This window comes from Megascapheus bottae, chromosome 22, assembly GCF_031878675.1.
Source record: "Megascapheus bottae isolate mThoBot1 chromosome 22, mThoBot2.hap1, whole genome shotgun sequence".
NCBI lineage: Eukaryota > Metazoa > Chordata > Mammalia > Rodentia > Geomyidae > Megascapheus > Megascapheus bottae.
In genome coordinates this window covers 32,263,055-32,282,481 of record NC_143530.1, presented here as the reverse complement: position 1 = coordinate 32,282,481, position 19,427 = coordinate 32,263,055, and the positions used below count along the sequence as shown (strand labels likewise).

Genomic DNA, 19,427 nt, shown 5'->3' with positions numbered 1-19,427 from the left:
TTTTCTTCTCCATGCTAAAAAATGTGAGCTGAAATTTATATACCCATTGTTGAAAATTCATTAATATACAGGAAGAAGATCCACATAATGTAGAAAACATTTTATTTTTACACTTTTCAAGCTCTTAAAACTATCATGTATCATATAGAAATAAAAGTCCATAAACATTTTCTGGAAAAAACAGCAGATAATACAATATTGAGTCTCTTACATTATTTTTTTGTGGTTTAGGTAAAGAAGTTACTAGCTTTGAACCATCTGATTGGACCACTCTGAAAGGCTGGAAAAAATTCTAACAAATTTTCCAGGGTAATGAAGAAACTTTATTTTATTACTTTTGCTACTATTAATATTTTTGGTAGTACTTCAGTTTTTTTTTTGCCAGTCCTGGGCTTGAGCTCAGGGCCTGAGCACTGTCCTTGGACTTTCTCAAGGCTAGAGCTTTACCACTTGAGCCTCAGCACCACTTCTGGCTTTTTTCTATGTATGTGGTACCGAGGAATTGAACCTGGGTCTTCGTGCATGCTAGGCAAGCACTCTACCACTAGGCCAAACTCCTGGACCCAGTACTTCAGTTTTGAACTCAGGGAATTACACTTGCTAGGTAGATCCTTATCCACTTGCGCCATGCCCTTTGTTCTAATGAAGAGCTTTGAAAGTGTCAGAATGACTGCTATAATAATTACTTTATATTTATTTGCTTTTCCACTTATTGTCTATAAAGACAATACAATTTGAGTTTCATATGGAACAACAAAAGACCTAGAATAGCCAAAACAATTCTAGGCAAAAAGAGCAATGCAGGTGGTATTACAATACCAGACTTCAAACTCTACAACAGAGCCATAATAACAAAAATAACATGGTATTGGCACAAAAACAGACCAGAAGATCAGTGGAACAGAATATAAGATCCATTCAGAAAGAATGGCATTGCCTCCTTCGTAAGGAAATATAAAGACTTGGAAAAAATTTAACTAAGTGAAGTAAGACAGGTGCAAAGAAACATAGGATGCATGGGTTCATTCATTTGTAATAATTAGAATGTGCCTATAAATCTACAAGCACATCCAAAGGATTGTAAATGATAATTACACTGGGACATGATTAATTAAACAGCAGTCTAAACATTCACACAGGATATTCTTATGAGATGATCACAAGAGCTCAAAAGCTTTGAACCCCAAGAAATGGAAGCAAGAGGGTTTTATTGTCGTTGTTGTTGTTGTACTGATTGCCATTTTTTCTTCTTTCCTTTCTCCTTATTTGTTTTAGATTTATGTACCCTTTGTCTTGTGTATAAGTTTATCTGATTTAAGGAGGGGAAGTGGAAACACAGAAACAGTGGGACAATTGGTGACCAATTCAGCAGTAAACTCCAATAAATACTAGGCTGGAAATGAACTATACAACTTGGGGAGTAAGGGAAGTTGGAGGACGAAAACTGAAATAGAAGGAGGGAGGGGTGACACTGCTCAAAAGGAAATGTACTCATTACCTCATTTATGTAATTGCAACCCTCTGTTTCTCACTTTAACTGCGAAACCTTAACAATCTAAAAAAAATGAAAGTATAAGCTGTGTGTTATATATTGTGTTTGACTTGACTATACAAGATTTCTTATCACAATTCTCCCAAAAATGTCAAGGGAAAAGGACAAAGCTGGGTACCCGTGGACCACACCAGTAATTCTATCTCTCTAGGATACTGAGGTCCCTAAGCCAGCCACAGCTGGAAAATCTGTGCAACTCCTAAATACCAAAAAGTCAGAAGTGGAGCTGTGGCTTAAGTGGTAGAAGAAAGCTAAAGGTTAGTGCCTAGGCCTTGAGTTCAAACCCCAGTACTGGTGTGTACATGTACACACACACACTCACTCAAATATACACACAAGTATATAATGACATGCCCTGATTCATCCCAGGAGACAGACTCAAGCTCATCATAAATTCATTTGTAATATTTAAGATTTCACAGTAAAAGTGCCAGTTCATAGTTACAGATCAGGAGCTCGTTCCAAGGATGGAAGGAAGGAAAGAATAAGAGAGGAAGACACTATGTTAGAAGTCAGGAATGAACAAAATTGTACCCTAACTGATAATACAAAGTCTTTTTCCTGGTCCTGGAGGATATGAAATAATCAACAGATACATGCGAGAAATAATTAAGAACAGTAGCAAGCACAGAAAATGCAACAGAGAAAACAATCTGAAGCATACTATAGAGAATAATTTTAGGCAAGAAAATGATGACTAAGCATAGTCACAGAAGAAGCCAGTGACTTATAAAATGAGTTCTGAATTAAAAAAAAAGAATTTAGTCATGCAAACAGTGAAAGAAACTGATAATCCTAAGCAGTGAGAGCAGCATGTGCAAAGGCCCTGAGGTAGGATATGATTTTGCATATTTGAAAAACAGAAGGAAGATCACTATGACTTAAATATAGCTACCAGGTATGACCATTGAAAGAAATGAGCTTGGAAACATAATAGAACCAGATCCTGCTGACCTGCAAATGGACAAACCTGGCCAACTTACAGGATAGAAGGGGAGAAGCCATGTGCGGCTTTGCAAAATACAAATTTCAAGAAAGAAGAATTATAAAATTATGTACCACTGTCTCCCATACATGTTCTCAAATTGTATTCTTTTTCTTTTGTCTTAAAAAATTTATTAACATTGACTTTTACATCATATTTCAAACAAATATTCAAGAGGAAACTCTATACTTAGATTTTAGAGCATATTAAAATTAAGCTGAGGGTTTGCATGTCATAGGTACATAGTAATGTATGTAATAAAACATTTCATCTATAGAGTATATAGCCTATCATAGATTTTTATGTCTATGTAGTTATGTTTATATTTCCAGTACTATGTCCATAGCATTGGGTATGCAAATATTGAGTCATCACTCTTGCGCTGTTTGGATCTAATAGCCACATATTAGGGATACCATATGCCTTTTGTTCCTTTGGTCTTGACTTATCTCACTCAACATCATTCACTCTAGCTTCATCCACTTCTCTGTGAATGCCATTATTTTATATACAATTCCATTATATATATATATATATATATATATATATACCACATTTTTATCCATTCATGTGCAGCAGGGCTTCTAGGTTGTTTCCATCTCTTGGCTATTGTGAATAGTGCAGAGATGAACATAGCTGAGCAGGTGTCCTTATCATATCTTGGGTTATGATGTTCAGGGTAGATGCCCAGGAGTGGTATGGCGGGATCATAGGGAAGGTCAATTTTCAGTTCTTTAAGAAACCTCCACACTGCTTTCCAGAGTGGCTGAACTAGTCTGCATTCCCACCAGCAGTGCAGTAGGGTTCCTCTTTCTCCACAACCTCGCCAGCATCTGTCATTGTCTGAGTTCAGAGCATTGCCATTCTAATTGGGGTAAGGTGGTATCTTAGAGTTGTTTTTATTTGCATTTCTTTTATGACCATGGATGATGAGAATTTTCTCATACCTTTTTCTGCCATTTTAACCTCTTCTTTTGATAAGTCTCTCCTTAGTTCCCTTGCCCATTTAGTGATTGGTTTGTTGGGTTTGTGGGGGTGGGAGGGATTAGTTTCTTGAATTCCCTGTAGATACTGGACATTAAGCATTTGTCTCATGCATTATTGGTAAATACCTTTTCCCACTTGGTTGGCTATCTTTCTACTATAGTAGCTATGCTTTTATCTGCAGAACGTTTTTATTTTTAGATAGTCCCATTTATCAAATCTCTCTCCAATCTGTTGGGACCCTGGGACTCTGTTCAGGAAGTTTTTGCCTGTGCCTATGAGTTCCAGTGTCTCTCCAACTCATGGTTTCCGGTCTGATGTTGAGGTCTTTGATCCACTTTGAGTTAATGCTTGTGCATGGAGAAAGGCTAGGGTCAATTTTTAGTTTTCTGCCTGTGGCTGCCCAGTTTTGCCAGCACCGATAATTGAATAGGCTGTGTTTGTTCCACTGTATATCTTTGGCTCCTTTGTCAAATACAAGTTGACTATAGGTAGGTAGTTCTATTTCTGAAGGGAGCATAGAATTCCATTGTGTATATATACCATATTTTCTTGATCTATTCATCTCCAAAGGGGCATCTGGGTTGGCTATGGTAAACTATACTGCAATGAACATGGTCATGCTGGTGGCTTTAGTGTGTGTGTGTGTGTGTGTGTGTGTGTGTGTGTGTGTGTGTGTGTGTGTGTGTGTGTGTTGGTCCTGAGGCTTGAACTCAGGTCTTGACCCCTGTCTTTGAGCTTTTGTGTTCAAAGCTAGTTCTTAACTGCTTTGATCCACAGCACCATTTACAGCTTTTTGGGAGTTAATTGGAAATAAGAGTCTCACAGAAATTCCTGCCTGGGTTAGTTTTGAACTGTGATCCTCACATCTCAGCATTCTGAGCAGCTAGGGTTACACGTATAAGCCATAAACAATTCACCTGAAGATCTTATTTTGATGGCCTTTGTGGGTTTTGGCTTTCATCTAATGAAGTGAGCTCCTATAAGACTTACAAAAGACTCATTAAAATTTTTTAAACAAATTATATAGGCAGGAAAATTTCCTCCCTGGATTAAAAGGAACAGAGAGAAAATAAAGTGAAGAAAGATATTTGGACCCCCTAAATTTTACTGGCAGAAGGAAGGCTGGGAAAAGTAGATGCAAAGTTAGAAATGAAAAAGGTTCAGGGCTGGAGATATAGCTTATTGGGAGAGCATTTGTCTAGTGTTTAATTCACAGCACCACAGAAAGTTCAACAAAAATCAAACAAAAAAAATGAAGGAAGGAAAGAAGGGGGGAAAGAAGGGAGGATATGTATGAAAATGATATAGTGAAAGGCAGTAGGTATAATTAATATTCATAAGCAATTATAGTCAAATACGCTCATAAAGATAAAAAGAATGCAGAGCCCAGATTCGAGAGGGCAAAGCTGAGTGAGACCTTGAGAGTTCATTGAAGAACAGCCAGCACTTCTTGTCAGGACTTCATAGCTGCTATGGAGCTATGATCCCAGGTCTTCAGTCACTCATAACGTTGTCTAGTTCCCACCTGCCCCACAGGGCTAACCTGTGTAATGAGATGCGCACACAATAAATATACTGTTGAGTTATTTTCTGAGATTAGGTTATATAATTTGGATTAATAACAAGGATGGCTTCCTTCTCCCTTTTCTCCCTCTCACCCCCAATCAGCCACATTCACTGCTGAGAGTTGCCCATATAAGTCCCTCTCATCATATGTTCCGGGATATTGTTAGTAGATTTATGGATAGAGTTTCTATACATTATGGTTTGCATGAGATAGTCCGGGGTTATATCAATTGTCCTAGTATAAACACATTCCATTTTGTTCCCCAGATGCTGTGGATTGGATGATAGGTTATATAACTAAAATTATTAACATAATCTACTGGGCAGCCACATATCCATTTATGTGTTCTAAACCCAAGCCATTATGTGGAATGTAGAATGGGTTATGTGTGTGTGGGGGGGGGGAGGAGGGAAGGAGGAAGGGAAGAAGGGAGGGAGGGAGAGAGGGGTAATAGAGAGGAATAGAGTTATACTGATATCTAGTAAGTAATTCTGCTCGACCTATCTGGAAAAAAAGGAAAGCAAGTGAGAAAAATCAGAATTAAAATAAGGTGGATACGGAAAGTGGGATGCAAAAGTATGCTCTAAAATTCTGAGAATCATGCGATTCTAGTTGAGAAAGAAATAAATGTTACATAGATACTTTAAGCATGCTTTTAATTGATTTATTTCAATTCTAATTTATTGCATACAGGATTTCAAATTTGAAGGGGAAGGAGTCAGCCAAGATATTCCTAGGTCATCTTCAGAAACGAACAGAACATTGCAGAGGTTTGTACCCTAATGTTAGATTTGATAATCTGTGTGTGAGAGGTATGGATGAAACAGAGGCTGGTTATAGACAGTAGATATCCTTACTTTGATTCACGTGACAGGTCATAGCTTTTGGGAGCCAGGACCCAATTTTATCCTAGGATACATTCGGGATCCTTTATCAGTGTGGTGTTTGGTGATTGGGAAATCTAATCCATGGTAATATATTTGGAAGATATTTTTTTTAATCACTTAGAAACTTTGGGCCATGCCAGGACTTGTAAAAGAGGATATGACTATCACTTCCTCGCAGGCAGCAGCATAAATAGGTTCAGTGACAGCTTGCAAGTGATAGTCTCACTTTTATCATTAAGAATTATCCTTCCTGTGTGCCCTTGCACTAGTCAACATACCTTTTTTTAAATTTTTTTTAATGTGGGTCATGGGGCTTGAACTGGGCCTGGGCGTTGTCCCTGAGCTCTTCAGCTCAAGGCTACCACTCTACCCTTGAGTCAAGCCCTACTCCATTTCTAGAGCTTAATTAGAGATGAGTCTCAGGTCCTTTTGTGCCCAGGCTGGCCTTGAACCTTGATCCTCAGATCTCAGCTTTCTGAGTAGTTAGGAATACAGGCCTGAGCCACTACGCCCTGCTCAACATTCTTAAGGATCAATTAAGCAGAAATGCTTGTACCTTGTTTGACTGCCACAAGAGTTGAATGAGATTTAAAAAAAATACAAGGTGACAGCATGACTCACAATTGTAATCCTAGTTACTCAGGAGGCTGAGATCAGAGGATCAAGTTTTCAAGTCAGTCCAGGAAGACAAGTCTCAGAGACGAGACTCTTTTTCAAGCATGTAGCAAATAGCCAGAAGTGATGGTGAGACTCAATTGGTAGAATGCCAATAAGGAGTGGACAAAGTTGGATACGAATGCTACAAGTGTGCCAGTCCATGAGTTCAAGCCCCAGTACTTGCACAACAACAAATAAAATACAATGTGTCTGAAAGCCTTTCTCTGTGGGTAAATGCCACTTCAGACTGAGAACACCAGTGTCTCTCAGCAGTGATCAACATTGCTCACATCAGATATTTGGTGATTGCTGGTGATATTTTTTATTGTTCCAGCTAGGACTGGATGGGAGGGTAGTGTGGACATAAGGCAGGTTGGGATTCGGCTAAATATCATCCAAGGCACAGGGCAGGCTCCAAAATAGCCAAATATCTGACCCAGAATGTCAGCAATGATGGGACCAAGATACCTCTCTGTAACTCCTACAGCATATTCAGGCTCTTTTCCAGAACTGCATCTCCAGTGAGCATGCCAGTAAGGTGTCTACCAAGGGGGATTCAGAAGGCTGCTATAAAAGAATGAGATTTTTATCTCTGATTAACCAGAGAAAGCTGAAAAGGTATCTATGGCTCAAAAGTACTAGAGGGATAGCCCTGAGTAAAAGAACTCAGACAGTTCTCAGTCCCTGAGTTCAAGCCCCACCACTGACAAAAACAAAACAAATCAAAGCAACAACAACAAAATCCCCATGCAGTTAGTCCTACCTGTACCTTTCCTTGTCAGTACTCAATAAATCTTGGATAGAACTTATTTGAAAGAAAGGCCTGTATCTGTACTGAATGTGTACAGCCTTTTTTTTCTTGTCCTTTTCTTAAGCAAATATGGTAAAACAGCTATTTCTAGAGCATTTAATTTGTATTAGCCATGCTACAAAATTGAGAGAAGCGTCAAAGTACCCAGAATGCGCACACATTCTGTTCAATATGAGGCCACTTACAAGGGATATGAGAATCTACAGATTTTGGTACCCAAGTGCAGTTTAAGAACCATTCCTCAGTGGGTTTATAGAACATAAAACTAACAAGTGTTCTGTGTGAGAGAGAACCAGGAAGAATAGTTGACCTGAAAACATACGGTAGATATGATCTAATGTCAGCCCTGTCTCCTGACCTAGAATGCAATTACTTTAAAGAAACTCAAATTACTACATGATATTGAGGTCCCTAATGTCTTCTCCTTTTGATAACCATTGTGTTCTTTTTAAATTTAAGGGAGTTATTTTTAGAAAACCTTTAATTACAAAAAAAAAGTGGGGTTGTAACCAAGAACCGTCTTTCTTTTCTTTTTTCTCCCTTCTTTTAGATTGTAATTATGAATGTAGTGTATAATTACCTAGATTAATTTTTTTAAAGCTATTTCTGAGTGCCTTAAAATTCTTGCCAAGGGAATACAGAGTCTGAGTCTATCATTTCATTGTGGTCAACAGAATATATTTGATGTTTACTCAGGACATCTGTTTACTTTCATAACTGTATAATAGGGCCATTAAAGACAATAGATACAGTAGTTTAAAAGTAATAAAATTTACAAGAAAGTGCATTTAATTTGAAATTGCATTGCCAGGAAATAGGTGTCCTGATGATCCGTGGTGTCAGTGTAGCTCTAATGAAATTAAAGGAAGTCATTTGTATCATAGGAAACTAATTCAGCAATGGGACCCCAAAAGGCTTCTCCTCTGGTGAGGTACCGGCCATTGTCACTGATGAAATGAAGCATAATGCAGGAGAAATGAGGTACATAGTGGTTTTTACTTTAAATGGCTGGTAAAGCGGGAAAAGAATGTCATTATCCGACAAGGAGGAAAAAATATGCCCTCAACAATAAACACAAAGTAAAATGAGAGGATATGAATAAGTGGAAGGGAGTCAGGGGAACATTTTGAGGAGAAAATTCTCCTCTGAAAAGTGCATTAAGAAAAAAGTGTTGGCTTCTTAGCAGAAAGAACAGCGCTGGAGGAATTTCAATTCCAAACTTTAGACTCTATTACAGAGCTATAATTCTCAAAACAGCTTGGTACTGGCACAGGAACAGGCCTGAAGACCAATGGAATAGAACTGAGGACCCAGATATTAAACCACAGACCTATGGCCACCTAATCTTTGACAAGGGAGCCAAAAAAATAGAATGGAAGAAAGACAGCCTCTTCAACAAGTTGTGCTGGCAGAACTGGTTAAGCACCTGCAGAAAACTAAAGTTGGATCCTTCTTTGTCACCTTGCACTAGAATTAACTTCAAATGGATCAAAGACCTGGAGGTAAAAGCTGACACACTGAAAACTTTACAAGAAGGAATAGGAGATACACTAGGCCTCCTTGGCAAAGGTCGAAACTTTCTTAATAAGGACCAAGAATCACAACAAATCAGAGAAAGGCTGGATAAGTGGGACTGCATTAAACTGCAGAGCTTTTGTATGGCAAAGGACATAGCTAGTAAACTAATCACGAAGCCTACAGAGTGGGAGAAGATCTTCACCAACCAAACAACGGACAAAAGCCTCATATCTAAAATATATCAACAACTCAAAAAATTGAATCAATCCAAAACTAACCTCCAAAGTAACAACCATCCCATTAAAAAATGGACCAAAGACTTAAAGAGAGTCTTCTCTGAAGAAGAAACAAAAATGGCCTATAGACACATGAAGAAATGCTCAACATCTCTGATCATAAAAGAAATGCCAATCAAAACAACTCTAAGATTCCACCTCACTCCAGTTAGAATGGCCAGGATCAGGAAAACGAATGACAACAGATGCTGGAGGGGATGTGGCCAGGAGGGATCACTACTACACTGTTGGTGGGAGTGCAAACTCGTTCAACCACTATGGAAAGCAGTGTGGCAGTGCCTCAAAAGGCTAAACATAGAACTCCCCTATGACCCAGCAATACCACTACTTGGCATTTACCCAACCATCCAGAAACAAGGACATACTAAATCCACTAGCACAACAATGTTCATTGCAGCACTATTCACCATAGCAAAGATATGGAACCAACCTAGATGTCCCTCAGTTGATGAGTGGATCAACAAGTTGTGGTATTTGTACACAATGGAATTCTATGCTGCTGTCAGAAAGAATGACATCGCCCCATTTGTTAGGAAATGGAAAGACTTAGAAAAAATCATATTAAGTGAAGTAAGCCAGACTCAAAGGAATTTAGGCTCAATGGTTTCCCTCATTTGTCATAATCAGTAGAAACCTTGGGCTCTACTAGCAGAGATCTGCAATAGAGCAAAATCTGGATACATAAGGCCATATAGTATGAAGCTAATTGAAAGGACCTCCAGGATATTGAAACAAAAGCCATATAATGAATGATTGTTGTCCTTAATGTACTATGTTGTCTCTCATCTCTTTTGCTGTCCCTTGGTTATCTCATATTGGTATAGTATCTCACTTTGTTATCTGATATATTGAATTTATTTGTATTTGGATATTTGAAATTTGATAGGGAAGGGGGGGAAAACCAAGATGGGTGGGGGGTGTGGGGGGGGAAATGGGTATCAAGACATGTGAAAGGGTATCAATGTATGTGAATTAATGCACCTTCTATCTGGCAAACATCATGTAACCCCTTTACTAATTACAATAAAAAAATAGAAAAAAAAAAGAAAAAGAAAAAAGTGTTGGGCACCAGTAGTTCACATCTGTAATTCTAACTATATACAAGGCTGAGACCCAAGGACTTGCAGTCGCAGAAACCAGAAAACTGGAAGTGGTGCAATGACTCAGAGTGGTAGAGTGCTAAGCTTGAACAAAAGACCTCAGAGAGAGTGCCCAGACCCTGGGTTCAAGACCCATGATTACAAGAAGAAGAAAAAGAAGAAGAAGAAGAAGAAGAAGAAGAAGAAGAAGAAGGAGGAGGAGGAGGAGGAGGAGGAGGAGGAGGAGGAGGAGGAGGAGGAGGAGGAGGAGGAGGAGGAGGAGCAAGAAGAGGAGGAAGAGGAGGAAGAGGAGAAAAGTTAATATCATATAGTAGCTATTCATCTGTTTAAATTTCATTTCCAAGTTTCTTGAGTCATTGGTAATACTGAAGGGGGAACTGATTTTAAAAATGAAGTGTGTATATATGTGTATTTGGCTATTTGAAGTTGGATAAGGAAGGGAGGAAAACAAGATGAGGGGCAGGGGTGGGGGGAAGGAAATGGGGACCAAAACATGAGAAAGGGTATCAATGTATGTGAAGTAATGCATCTTCTGTCTGGTGAATATAATGTAACCCTTCTATTAATTACAATAAAAATTATGAGGAAAAGAAAGAATAGCTCAATTAAACCCTCATGATATTTTTATTTAATTACCAAAAACAAAAAAAAATGAAGTGCGGGGCCGGGAGTTTGGCCTAATGGTAGAAGGCTTGCCTAGCATGCACAAAGACCTGGGTTCAATTCCTCGGCACTACATACAAAGAAATAAAAAACAGCTGGGAGTGATGCTGAGGCTCAAGGGTAGAGCTGTAGCCTTGAGAGAAGTTCAAGGACAGTGCTTAGTCCCTGACTTCAAGCCCCACAACCAGCACAAAAAAAAGTAAAAGAAAATGAAGTGCTTAAAAGTATTATCAAATACAATCTACATATATATCTGTATATATTGAATGAACTACTCATAAATGAAAAATGTAGCAAGATCTGTGATGGATGTTCAATATAGTGAAACAACTGTTAAGAATTAGTTACTGTAAGAATATACCAAGCAATTACTACTAAGAATGAATGATTTTAAGTCATGTAGAGATGATCTGAAGTACACAGAAGGATGTGGATAGACTATACACGAGCACTATACTATTACATAGTTGACTTCAGCGTGTATTGATTTGGCTGCTCATTGGCGGGGTCCTGGAGCCAGTCTCTCACAGATTTATAAAGACGGCTGTATTTGATCTCTTGGCAATTTTGACAACGTGACATTTTAACTGCTGGAAGATCAGTAGTAAACAAAGTGAGTCTTATATTTTATGAGGCTAGACTTCAAAAGCCACTTCCTCTCTGACTTTAATCAGCTTCAGCACCTGTAATGTGGTGTTTATTTAATTGCTAGTTAATCTGACAAAATGTTGAAGGAAAACACCAAATTGTATTGTGATTCCAAACACAAGGTCCTTTTTAAAGGACCTATTGTGATTTTTCTGCCTTGATTCTTTATAATTGTAGGAGAACTCCACGTTCAGAATTCATTATAGACTCAACTGTTGGCAAAAAGGAGTGTGTCACCAAACCTGATTCTCTCACACAAGTTACCCATGGTTCTAGGAGAGCAGCAGGATCTTGCTGCAAGGTGAGCTTTTAGAACTAACTTTATTATTTTTTTCTAGTGCAGCATGTTAAATGAGGAGATTGACTGTCTAGAGCTATTTCCCTCTTGTCCTTTTCCTCCAATAGTACTCATGAGAGACATAGACGTTTAATAGATCTTAATACACATTTTTTTCATGAGACTTCGATGCCAATAAAGAAAGGCTAGCCTCTCTCAATTACAAAGCCTTGAGAAGTCCCTAAAACAGGAAGTCAGTGGGAAAACTCAGTCTCTGCTGTACAGTGAGACAGGCCTGTTGCCATGCAAATGAGACAAGGCTTGAGATTTGATGAATCTTCTATCTGCATCTCCTACTCAACTGACACTGGCTTTGAGGAAGGTTGTAAATGCAAGAGAGATTGTTGTGTAATTCCTCAGCCTGGCATTTCTGCCCCTAGTCACCATTCGATTATCTTCCAAATTGCTGTGTTTCAGAGAGATAAAGATTTTTTATGGCTTGCTGACTTGAAACAATCACAAGAGCCAGTAAAAAAATGGCGAAGCAGCCATGCATAGTAATTCCATTGGTAAATGACAAAATCTTTGTTTGTCTGACATTTCCAAAATTACTACAGAAGATGAATCTAAAACACAAAATGTCACATTTGGCATGCAAAAACTATCACAATATATTTTAGTATAAAATTCATAGAGGCGTTTAATTTAGAATGTGTTTAATAACTCTGTCTGCCTGCATCAGTAATCCTGCCTTGAGGTTTAAAAAGATTGTCTATTTATTCACATGGAGTTAATTTTTAAAATATTTTTGGAAGCCAAAATATTAAGGTTAAGTCTTTGTTGTTAATTAAGGCTTTCTAATTAAATGAAAAATAATGGTTATTTTGATTCATTTTTAAGTATGACTTATATGGGTAAACAAAAGAAGCTGAGTAACTTTTAATGTTTATTTAACTGTGATTTAATTCTAGAAGCGTATTATCTATGTGGCAATATAGATATTATGTATATTATCATTATTTAAAGATAAAGTCCGAGCAGGATTAAGAAAACTTTCCTGTTGGCTGCAAATTAACTTGAATGGCTAACTAAGTAACTTGTTCCCAGCAAATGACATTTATTTTTTTTTATTAAAGTACAATGTATCAGAGAACCCTTCAAGGTCAAAATATTCTGAACACCATAAAGACTTCTGAGTATAGGATCATGATTTGTTGCCATTCAGGTTACCAGTAACCTTGGTTTAATATTTGTTTAATGAAATAGTAACTCATTGAAAAACCACTGATTTTTCAAAACCTTTGGCACCTATGAACGTGAAGATGGCCTGCTTCCCTTACCATGGGTAAGCAGTGAGTTCAAATATGCTGTAAAATGTTAAGGCACACGACGTACAGGTTAGCCACAAAGATAAATGAAATTAAGCTATTGGCAGAGAAGTGGATGGAACTGGAGATCCAGTATTTGAAGTGAAGGTTTATCAGGTTCAGAAGGACAAGGATTATATTTCCTCTCATATGTAGATGCTAGATTTGAATGATCAACATAAGCCAGGCTCTGGTGGTTCACTCCTATAATACTAGCTACTCAGGAGGCTGAGATCTGAGGGTCATGGTTTGAAGCTAGCCCAAGCAGGAAAGTCCCCAGTGAGACTTCTATCTCTAATTAACAACTCCCAAATTGGAATTGGCCCTGTAGTGCAAAATGGTAGAGTACTAGTCAAGCAAAAGAAGCTCAGGGACAACTCCCAAGCCCTGAGTTCAAGTTCTGCAACTGACAAAGAAAAAAAGATAAGCATAAACAGAGTATGCATAGCATCATTTAAATAAATATATATACATGTATCTATATATGTGATATAGATACATGTATATATATATCATTTCAAGTGAGTCCACAAGTATTCTGTATATGCACATATCAAATGCCATCGTAATGCCTCTTCAAACAAATAGCATACTCCAAAAGCATATGAACAGTGATACAAAACATGCTGTCAGGGATGGAGGTACTAGTTGGAGAGGGCAGAGTGATCAGAGAGAATGCAAATGGACAAAATATTTTATGTAGATGTATGAAAATGGAAGAATGAAGCTTGTTCAGACTGGTTTGAGGAGAGGGAGTGATAGAAGGATAAGTCTGATTGAAATTCCTTGTACTTGTATAGGGAAATATCAAAAGGAAACCCCTTCTTGTATGAAGTGAAGTCACATCCCTCAGTTGCATGCAATCTGTGGTGAGTTTCAGGGAGAAGTATATCTGTTACCTCCTCTTATATTTTGATCAGCTGAGGCGGTAGTCTGACCGGTTCAGCTTTACACTTATTGGTGTGACATTTGTGTCTGTGATTGTTGTTGGCCTGTCAATTTCCCACTGTGAAGTTGAGCACCCAGGCTTAGCTTACCAATCCCCAATATCTTAGAAGGCACGCTGTGTGGTTTTAGGAGTGTTGGTTTCCTGTTCATTCTGTCTCAATAGAATAGATGAATGGTTCTTGATCATTAGCATACCGTGTATTTAAAAAAATTGGCTAAGCTTCCTTCCCATTATCAGGAGGATTGCCTTTTGGCCTCTTAATGATATATTGTGTGTTCTCAACTGTTCTCATTGCTAACACCTGGCAATTACAGGTTGAGTCAAATAATTGTCTACTTTTTCCTTTCTGAGAAAGCCATTGTTGCTAATTGTGTGGTTTTACCCAGTTCCTGTGTAACTCAGGCAGCTCTCCTTCTTTTGTGCAGGTTGAGCAGTCTCAGTGGCCCCAGCCTATTCAAATACAGATCGAATGTATCCGGGGTCTGAAGAACAAGGCTTCTCCAGGCTCATACTTCTTCAGAGTGTCCCTGCTGGGCCAACCAGGGAGCTGTGTGTTGCCATGGTGGCAAGCAGGGCACCTGAAGACTAGAACACACTCAGTTCAACATGATGGGAACTTCTACAATGTCGGGGTGTATTTCCAGGAAGGCCTTTCTGTGGTAAGCTGATCCATGCACATATGACCACCTCCTTATCTAGCTTCTGGTTCTCCCTATCTGCGTACCTTCCTCTCTGTTCATGCAGCTTTTAGATAATCAACGTGGCATAAGGATTTTATTTGTGTATTATTATTATTTTTTGCCAGTCCTGGGGCTTGACCTCAGGGCCTGGGCACTGTGCTTGGACACTTTTTGCTGAAGGCTAGCGCTCTGCCACTTGAGCCATAGCACCACACTTCCAGCATTTTCTATGTATGTGGTACTAAGGAATTGAACTCAGGGCTTCATGCATGCTAGGTGAGCACTCTACCACTACAATGCACTCCCAGTCCTTATTTGTGTATTTTTTCACATACCCATCCACTTACTCAATGCAATAGAGCCCCTTTCATACACCATGTACCGTTAAGAGCCATACATGTACACTTTCAGGGAAATGCCCGTGGTGCTGGTGGCTCACACCTGTAATTGTAGCTAACTGGGAGGCTGAGATTTTAGAGCTGAGGTTTGAAGTCAACCTGAGCAGGAAAGTCTGTGAGACTTTTATCTCTAATAAATCACCAAAAAGCTGAAAGTGGAGATACGGTTCAACTGGTAGAGCACTAGCCTTCAGAAAACAAACAAACAAACAAATGCACAAGATACTGAGTTCAAGTCTCAGTCCTGTTACAAACAAAACCAAACAACAACAACAAAGAAGAAATACCAACGTTACTTATCAAAGAGAAAGATTATGGCTTCTTCATCTGGTTCCTTTCTTTAGGATTCATGAAGGCAAAACTCTCACACATTCATTGGGTGTGTAACTCATGTGTGGGTATAGGAAGCCAGGGCCATTTATTTCAGGTGAGACTCAGAGCTTAGGTTAAAGGAGAAGTTGGAAAAAGTGTTATTAATGTACAGGATGGACAGAGGGGAGCATGAGGACTGTGTGAAGTTTTGGGGAGACAATTTTGTGAGTAAGGGGTGGCTCATTTTTGTGAGTGCTCTTGGGAGGAGAGGAAGGTTCACAGAGCATCCAGTACCTGAAGAAGCAGAAGGGCCAGGTATGGGCTTCTCTGTATCTGTTCTGAACGGAATCTGTCTCCCAGGAAACTGCTGCCCAAGGGAAAGAATAATTAGGGACTAAGCAAGTTCTAGACTTACCAGTTCATCAGCATGGAAGGACTGGGTGCTGGGTACCAGCTCAGACTATTCACAAACATAGAAACTGCCTTTCATACTGCTAGCTTTCCTTTTGCTTAATAATTCAGTTATTTTACAATTTTAAAGTATTACTCGTTGTACAAAGGGGTTACGACTCTATAACTCAAGTCATGAAGACAATGCTTCTTGGTCAATGTTTGTTCTTCTACCATTTTTCCTCTTCCATTCTTACCCTGAAGTTACATAGTTCATTTTTAAAAAATACACTGTATATTGATTAAATAGAATGATTGCATTGCTGACATTTCCTCCTTCCATTCCTGTGTCTCCCTCTCCTTTGCTCATCTCTCCACATTTTCCCATTTCCTGGTATTCATTTTGACAAACAGTTCATTAGTTAGTTGTTTAGAGGAATTTCACCATGAGATTCTTCCCGTAAGTACAATGTTCTCTTGTCAGTGTATTGGTGTGTAAAAGGATAGAGCCCTGTATATACTATTGTCTGTAGTTGTGTTCTAAATCTAGTTTCCTCATATGAGAGAAAACACAAGCCACTTGTCCTTCTGAGTCTAGTAAAACTGGCTCCTTTCATTCTAAGAAAATGGTAAGAATTAAATGAACCTCACAGGGTGATAAACAAGAAGAAATTTTTTTTTCCTTAACAGGAAACAGGTCTTCAGCCTTCCATGTTCACGACCTTAACTTTTTAGATATCTAAAATCCTTGAAGACAGTGGCCACTTTTTTATTGGCATATATAACTAAGTTGTGCATGGTTTCCTTGTGATATTTCTGTACATGTATAGAGTAACTAATCAAACTTACCCCTCCAGTCTCTTATCCTCCTCCACCTCCTTAAAACAGCTTCAATAATTTTCATTAAGCTTCCTTACATATAAAGAAAGCACGTTACCCAATTCCTCCTCCTTCATCTTCTATGTTGTTCCATCCTCTTCTATTAAGTATCTATTAACAACACCCATTTATTGTTCCTATCATTTGTTTTTAAGTATATACAAACTGTCAAAGTGGTTTCACCTTAGTATTTTATACATGCATGTAATGCACTTTCATCAGACTAACCTCTTCTTTCTTCTTGTGAAGAACAACTTCATTGCTTTTAATTAAATTATTGATGAAAATTGAAAAATGTAATGTCAACAAAAGACACACCCTTGAGGTCCCAAATAACCATTATGTTTTTTTTTTTATAAGAGTTAGCAAGGTGCCAGTGATTCATACTCTGTAATCCTCATTGTTCAAGAGGCTGAGATCTAAGGATCTTGATTGAAAGCTATCCCTGGTGGACAAGTATGAGAGACTCTTATCTCCAATAAATTAGCATAAACCAGAAGTGGAACATAAGCCTTAAGTGAAGAAAGTTAACAAAGGTTAGGAGGTCCTGTGCTCAAGCCACAGTGCTTACACACAGAAAGATGGAGAGAGAGAGAGAGAGAGACAGAGAGAGAGAGAGAGAGAGAGAGAGAGAGAGAGAGAGAGAGAGAGAGAGAGAGAGAGAGAGAGAGAGAGAGAGAGAATAGTGCTTGCCTAGAATGCACAGAGACCTGGGTTTGATTCCTCAGTGTCACATACACAGAAAAAGCCAGAAGTGGTGCTGTGGCTCAAGTGATACAGCTCTAGCCTTGAGGAAAGCCCAAGGACAAGGCTAGGCCCTAAGTCCAAGCCCCAGGACTGGAAGAAAAAGTTAAAAAATAGTGAACACAGTCCTTATTGAAAGCCTTGAGTTAACTGATCATTTAGTAAATATCGCTTGTTGTTGTAATAGTTGTTGTTGTTGCTATGCCTATCTGGGGCTTAAACTCCAGGCTTGAGATTTAATGCTCAAGCCTAGTGCTCTACCACTTGAGCACTTCCCTTCCAACCTTTTTGATGTTTAATTAGAGATAAAGAGTGTCATGGACTTTCCTGCCCGGGGTTGACTTTGAAACATTATCTTAAGCTCTCAGCCTCCTGAGTAGCTAGGATTACATCTGTGAATTACCAGCACTGAGTTTCACTGCTTATTCTTAAGTTATCTCATTGACAGCTGTGGACTTAACTTGGAGAACTGATCATCATTATGATGGTGATACCAAAGAGACCCTTTGAAATGGAAACTTAAGAATTCATTTCTGGGAAGAGATTAAGGGGCAGAGGATTTGGCCAAGCAGATCCACTCAAGAGGCAACAGTCTCTGCTGGTTCACTTGAGAAGTGGGCATAATAAATCCTGCCTACCACAAAAACGTGAGAAAGGACCAAACACCAGCTCACTGAAATAGGCTGTGCCAATACAGAGCAAGGATTCAAATTCTTTTCTTAGTATTGTGATAATTATGCTGGCCATTTGATAGTGAAGCCCATAATTTTTTACCCAGTAGACTATTCTTTTAATTAATATGGTAAAGGCTTATATTTCAGATAACTTTCAAATTAACCTTTGGTTGAGAACAATGGAGGTTAACAAATTATTCTCCCCTAAGTCGTCCCAGAGGCCTCATTAAGAAGCATGGGTATTTGTGCAGAGTGTTAGTGTAGGTTGCTTCTAGAGATGACTTTTCCTCTGGGAAGCCAGAAGTGCTAGAAGCATAATTCAGAAGGACAGGTAAGAGAAGGAATCAAACATAGTTCAGGCTCTGAGTTGAAGTCTTACTTCTCATTATTTGTAGGATAAAACTGTAAGAATGAAGAAATTTGAATTCCCATATCCATACATATGTGCATGTACTTATACACACATAGACTAGGCGGTGCTCTGTACCTTGTGCCACACTGTTCTTGTTTTAGTTCTTTTTCTTTAGGGTCTTAAATTTTGTTCAAGGACAACCTTGGGTCACAGTCCTGCTACCTATACTTCCTGTGTAATTGAGATCAAAGATACCACCATACTCAACTTGTTGCTGAGATAAGGCCTTGCCAACCTTTAGCCTCAAACTGAAATTCCTCCCATCTCTACTTCTAGACTTGCTGAGATAATAAGCATGAAACTTCACACATGACCCAGGTTATGTATGTATGTGTGTATGAATGTATATATGTATATATATATATGTCATTCACATTTTAATCAACTATCCAAAATGGTAAACCTAGAGGTAACCGACAAAAATAGCCTTTGAAGAACTTGCTGGTTTTGAAACCTTATCTACTGAGTTTTATCCTCTTTGGGAGATATTCCTTATGAGTTGTAGAAAGATTAAAAGTGGGTGCTTTTGTTTGGATAAAGTATCCCCTAGTGGGCCACATGTGAAAAGGCTTGGGAAATAGTAGAGTCTTAGAAGTGGAGCCTAGTGGGAGATTTTTAAATCACTGGGGACTGTGAGACTCAACTTCTTTCTCTTTGCATCCTGATTCATAAGG

The 19,427-nt window shown here is 38.6% G+C and overlaps 1 protein-coding gene across 1 annotated transcript in view; it reads left to right on the top strand.

Annotated features, from left to right (window-relative positions):
- Positions 1–19,427, top strand: part of LOC150048474 (uncharacterized) — a 264,112-nt gene that overhangs the window by 49,636 nt on the left and 195,049 nt on the right. Inside the window, exons 7-9 of the mRNA XM_090355280.1 lie at positions 5,785–5,861; positions 11,849–11,972; positions 14,690–14,923. Coding sequence (XP_090211406.1) covers positions 5,785–5,861; positions 11,849–11,972; positions 14,690–14,923 — 435 coding nt within the window. The remainder of the gene's footprint in view (positions 1–5,784; positions 5,862–11,848; positions 11,973–14,689; positions 14,924–19,427) is intronic.